The 6,000-nt window shown below is 36.9% G+C and overlaps 1 protein-coding gene across 3 annotated transcripts in view; it reads right to left on the minus strand.

Annotated features, from left to right (window-relative positions):
• The window catches only part of abcc8 (ATP-binding cassette, sub-family C (CFTR/MRP), member 8), a 73,250-nt gene extending 67,971 nt beyond the window's left edge, over positions 1–5,279 (minus strand). The window contains exons 1-2 of one of the 3 annotated variants that reach the window (XM_079859955.1): positions 4,820–5,279; positions 1,107–1,269 (exon numbers count right to left, since the gene is read on the minus strand). In XM_079859955.1, coding sequence (XP_079716081.1) covers positions 1,107–1,269; positions 4,820–4,843 — 187 coding nt within the window. In that variant the 5' untranslated portion in view covers positions 4,844–5,279. Of the gene's footprint in view, positions 1–1,089; positions 1,719–4,819 lie in introns of those variants that run through there. The other 2 variants (XM_079859954.1, XM_079859956.1) reach the window with 2 other exon arrangements.
• Between the last annotated feature and the right edge of the window lie 721 nt (positions 5,280–6,000).

Below are 6,000 nucleotides of genomic sequence, written 5' to 3' on the forward strand. Positions count from 1 at the left end.
GAGAACACCGGAAACTTGGCGCAAGGTGGCAGGACTCAAAATAAAGTTTATCAAAAATCAGAAATGATTCAGAATCATTCGTAAAATGAATAATACAAAGTATGAGAGTAGGTGTCAGGTTAGCTCATTTTAACATTAGTGGGATTGTTGAATGTTGCTCTGACTCTTCTGGTATGGCAAAACGAACAGCGACCTTCATGTAACTCGACTCTCTGACTCTCTTCGGCTCTACATTCCACCCCTAAGGTCACATTTGATTGTCTAAAATTATTTCCCACACCAGGATGACTAACTCTATCCCGGTCTCCCAATGTGGTTCGCCAAATCACATTTTGAGTGACTACTTGAGTGCACATCAATTATGCAGTGTTTATCTCATAATGAATGAGCCCAATGTTGAGAAATGATTTTCAAAGAGTTCATTAATCATTTCCTGTCTGTTTCTCTGATCCTTCAACAAACAAAACACTACCCTAAATGTTGCAGTACACCTTTAAAAGGAAGTATACAGTCACAACAAAAATTATTCAGACACCAGATATATATTTTTTACTAGTGGGTGCAAGACACTATAGTTCATTTATGTAAGTGAGGATTGCAAAATAAAGTAAACCGTGACAAATTATACCCAAAAATTCGTCATACAGTGGAATACCAGTAAAATGAATACCATGTTTTGCTTAAGTGTTTTTCTTTAATTGCCAATGCGACCTTTTTACACCACAGACTGAACAAAATTAAGCATTGCATGGTAATCGGTTGACCTAAATTGGTATTATCTAATTGTGTACTTAAATTTAACAGCTGACAAATATACAACCTAATTCATCTGTGAGACAGTCTAACAGAAGGATGGCCAAAACTGAGTTCTGTCTGAATACATTTTGGATTGACTGTATATAAACCTGCAAGTCTGTCTGTCTGTCTGTCTGTCTGTCTGTCTATCTGTCTGTCTATCTATTTATCTATCTCATCCATCCATCCATCCATCCATCCATCCATCTATATTAAAGTTAGAGTATGTAGTTAAAGTATATTTAGTCACTCCAGCCTTTCAGTATTGTGACACAAACATGCACTAGTTCTCACCTGTCTCTGACACTCACCGATGAAGAGGATAGGAAATGTGATGAAGAGCAGGAAGACGTGCGGCACCACTGTGAGGGCGTCCAGGAAGCAGCCGTTGTTGAGGACACCGGCATCCACATTGTAAGCGGCTGAGTTGTTGTCGTTGCCGCAGAATGCCAAGGACATGGTGGTATCGGGTCTCTGAAGTGATCCGGCAGAAGAAAGACAGAGGCAGGTGGAGAAAGAGGACAAAGAAGAGGGTTAAAGGCTGAAAGAGATCCTCTCAGAGCATAATCGGTCCACAGAGGAGCCGTTACATCCTTGCTGTAGGTGGAGGAAATCCTGAAGTGAATCACTGCACAGGTAGAGCGCAAAAACGGCTCCGGTCCGGCATGGGATGAGCACATCCAAACAGCTTCATTTCGACAGGGGGGCGCCTGCATCGGATTCCACCCACATGCATGCTTTTAAACACCGCCGCAGCTTAATGGCATTAAAAACCAAAAAAGCATCTCAGTGCGTGCGCAGACTCACGCGTGCGCTCGGATCTTCCTGTGATCAAAAGCTCACAGTTGACCTTGTGGGAGGAAAGCTGGATGGCGGAGTGTGTGCATGAGAGTATGACGAGGAGAGAGAGAAGGAGCGAGAGACACAGCATGACGGAGGGGAGAGGGAGGAAGGGAGGGAGGGGGAGAACTGCATAGCAGGCGGCATTGAAAAACCGGCACACATGTCACAGTGAGGTTCACGCTATGAGACATCAAACATTATGAGCAGTGAACTGACTCACAGTCACAGCTTGGTCGGATTGTCAGGAAATTCAAAAACCAAAGCGAACCTATGAGACGGTTGAAGGACGAAAGGCCTTGTAACGAGGACAAACAGTTATGGTTTGTTCTGTGGCAGATGCTGAAATCTAGAAAGCAGTGTGGCTGATAAAATGTCAATATATAACAATTTAAGAACAGTAAATTATATTTATATTACATAATATTTGCAATATTTGGAAAGGAAATTTAATGATCTAAGATCGGTATGTAGGTTTTATTCAACTCAACAACTGCCGATAAATCACTAAAACAACGGAAACAAAGAAAAAAACTGTAAAAAACTGACAAACAAAAACACAGAAAAGACGAACAAACCAAATACAAAACGGAACAAAAACAGAAAAGCAAATAAAACTAAATAAATACAAAACAAAATGAAAGCAAAAAAGGAAAAACATAAAACAAAATGAAAACATAACACAAATACAAAACCCTAACAAAAACAGAAAAGACGAACAAAACAAATACAAAGGAAAACAAACACAAAAAAACTAACAAAAATAAATAAATACAAAGCAAAATGAAAGCAAAAAAGGAAAAGCAAAACAAAACGAAAAAAAAAAAACATAAAAAAAAAACATTTAAATGTGCGCTTGCAAATATACCTGTGCTTGTGTGGATACATGCACACGAGCAACTACAACATGCACACACACACACACACACACACACACACACACACAATTTTGAGTATTGCATGCTTTCATTTTCAGAGATAAACTTTAACCTCAGGTCAATGAGGCTCAGATCAATGAGGCTTACGATCAATCAGCTTCAACAATAAATACAAAACCTGTCCTAATTGAAAGAAAACAAGTTGACAAAAAGACTGAATCCAATATTTGGTGATAATGTTGTGATGTAATGTAATGATAAAAACGAGAGATTTATAAGCTATTTTTTTGTAGGTTGGTCATTTATGACCGGGAACACCACAAGTGTGACTTTGTTCCGTTTTGTACAAAACAAAAGCATTTCAAAACAAACTTCCTGGTTAAACATTAAAGCACACTAGTGTAATAAACAGTGCAAATGTCATCCATATTTTGTTGAATATTGACAAAATGATCCATAAATAATGCTTTTTTTCACTCAAAAACTGAGGTGCATGAGTTCAGACCAATGAGGCCTACGATCAATCCGTTCCAAAAAGAAATACAAAATAATTAATTGTTTCCTAATTGAAATTCTTTCCTAATTGAAAGAAAACAAGCAAAAAGATTGAATCCAATATTTGGTGATTATAATATAGCATAACGAGAGATTTACAAGTAATTTTCAAAAGGCCGGTCATTTTTGACCGGGATCACACAAGGTCTCTAACAGGGCTTTTCGCTTTTGAAAGGGAATAAAAAAGGCTGTGTCAAAATTTGTGTCAATTCAATGGTTCAGTTTGAAGAATTACCCCTTTCTTGTGTCTAGACAAGCTACCTGACCCATGCTGATATTAGATCTAAAGTGTATATGAATGGTGACCCTAATTACGGTCCAGAACTAAAACAACCACCTATTACCATAGTGTGATAATAACCTTATGACATAGTGGTGAGAAGATAACGTGGACCTATTACTCAAAGGTGTCAAGAACAGGCAGGTGTGGTGTGTTATAGATGAGTTATTTCAGTAAGGCAAAATACAAATTCACTCTCCTGCCGGACCAGCAGATGCAGCAGAGCAACAGTTAAAATGCACCACAACTGAATCATAATGCAACTCCCTTAAAAGCAGCATTTTCTGAAGATTAAATGAGTAGCATGAGCCTATAATCTGCAATACATGGCAGGTCAAATCAAAGGTGGGCCTAAAGGTTTATTTCTTTCAATATGCATTAATTTCTATTTGGACTGTATTTAAAGTGTCCTTTCATCTAATCATCTAGATAAAAGCTCTTAGTTATGATCAGGTTATAGAGAGTCTATGTAACTGTATAACACTGGAAATGATCAAGAAATGATCTCCTTATTTTTCACCACAAATATAAATAATATAAAAGATAAATAAAAGGTTATAGTTAACTCCATATTTAAAAAGCATACAGTTAAATAGTTGGGGTCATAAGTATATTAATAAAACATGTTTCAGGACTCTTTCATGAAAACTAGGCAAATTTCCTTCATTTCATTCTCATTTATAATTTAAATAGCTAATTATTAGGCTATATTATTAGGTCAGAGAGATAGGCTATTTGTTGTACAGTACAGTATGCCTGCATTTAATTTATACTGATTTTAATTAAAAATGTATTTAAATTGAATAGATCTAATCAGAATGCATAAAAACTGTTTATTTTGACTCCAAATGATACTGGACCATGAAAATCAAAGATTAAGGCCAATCACATTAACTGACTTTACAGATGAGACACCCTTGTGCATTTGCAAATAAATAAATAAATAATAAAACACAACACTATATCTCTTTATGACACAAACACACCAAGAGAAATGATTACTGTGGAGAGCTGGTTGTAGTATATCGATTTTTTTATGATTATCTTTTTGGGCTTCATCCCATTAAAGCAGAGGATCAATTCCAAAACAACTGCGCATGCGCACAACATTTCCGTGTACTAACGGACAATGAATTCTATCCTATCTTGTCACAAGCAAAAACGTGTTAAAATTGTAAAGATATCAAAAATTTAGTCTAAAGCGAATCAGGTTCATATGTGGACAATCTTTCATAAAAAGTTACAGCATCTTTCCTTAATATAGCTGCGTAATGAAAAGCTAATTGTTTTCCTAACAACTCCCTCACTGGAAAATAGTCGAAAAACTGTCTCAATATAGGCTACACAATTCAATACATCACTTCGTGTTTGAAGGCAATTTACAGCATGTAGGCCTAGGTAAAACTCTACTATCATTAACATTTCTAATTAAAACCACTTTTCCTATTAATCAAAAAAGAAATTTGCATACCGGTCTGTAGCGCGTGATCATCATCCTGAAATTCCAGTTGTTCCCAAAACTGCGACCTCATATGATGATTTTCAATCCAGTCCAGAAACCTCACCGTCAAATAGAAGCGCCTAACTCACGCGGGAATATGTTAAGAATAAAAAAATATCTGAAATGTGTCCGTTTCTTTGCCATATGGTCCGAGTGTTTCCCCAGAGGAACTAACCAAGGTGCTGAAAAGAGCCTTCACACAGAATCTGACAGTTTCACATTCCCAAACATCGATTTGAAAGTTGGTCGATGAATCCAGTTCATCCAGTCGCCAGTCGTCACTCGTCACGTACACACGCGCGACGCGAGCAATCAATCACAATCAATGATGCAACAGAACAAAGCGACAGGTCAGTCAATCACACAATAGAAGAATACTGTAACCGACATGCAGCTGATTTTACAGCGTGCAGCGGCATTTCACGATAAACCAAGAGAATACAATTATAATAGGCCTATCTAATAATAATTTCTAATAATTGTAATCACCTTGGTGAATACATATTTGTTTCTTGGTTGAGACAAAAAAAGGACCTACAATAAGAAAGTGATCCACTGATCATTCGCTACGCGTAAGCTATAGCCTAATGGCAAATTCGACAGGTGCTGAAGATGAAAGCAAGCCAATCAGGACGTCAGTAGAGGATGTCGTGATCACAACACAGCATTCCGCCTCTTTATGGCTCAAAACAAAGCATAATAGAACATATCAGAAATCATAAAAAAAAAAAAAAAAAAAAAACGTTTTGTTAATGCATATTTGTTGCTTTGCAAACAACAGCATGCTTTAAATAATGTAGGCCTATTATGTATTTCTAAAACATTGTGCTTGATTTATAAAGCATAGGGGAATAACTGCATTTTCTACATTTATAGCCTACTAAATGATGTGCTTTTTACTAAATAAATACTAAGGAATGGCTGTCGATCCTGTGGTCTGTTTTAAAATAGCGTTCTGCAATAAGAGATACAGAAATATAAAAAGAATATATTTAAAGAGGATTAGTATCTTACATACACACATGAAGGGTGGAGAAAAAAGGTAGCACACTAAATAAGGAAAAGGAAATCAACAGCAAAGACTTAAATGATCGGGTAGGCTATATAGGCTGGGATGGGCAACATCGGTCCTGAAATGCAGCTGTCCTGCA

The sequence above is a fragment of the Squalius cephalus genome (assembly GCF_949319135.1).
Source record: "Squalius cephalus genome assembly, chromosome: 23".
NCBI lineage: Eukaryota > Metazoa > Chordata > Actinopteri > Cypriniformes > Leuciscidae > Squalius > Squalius cephalus.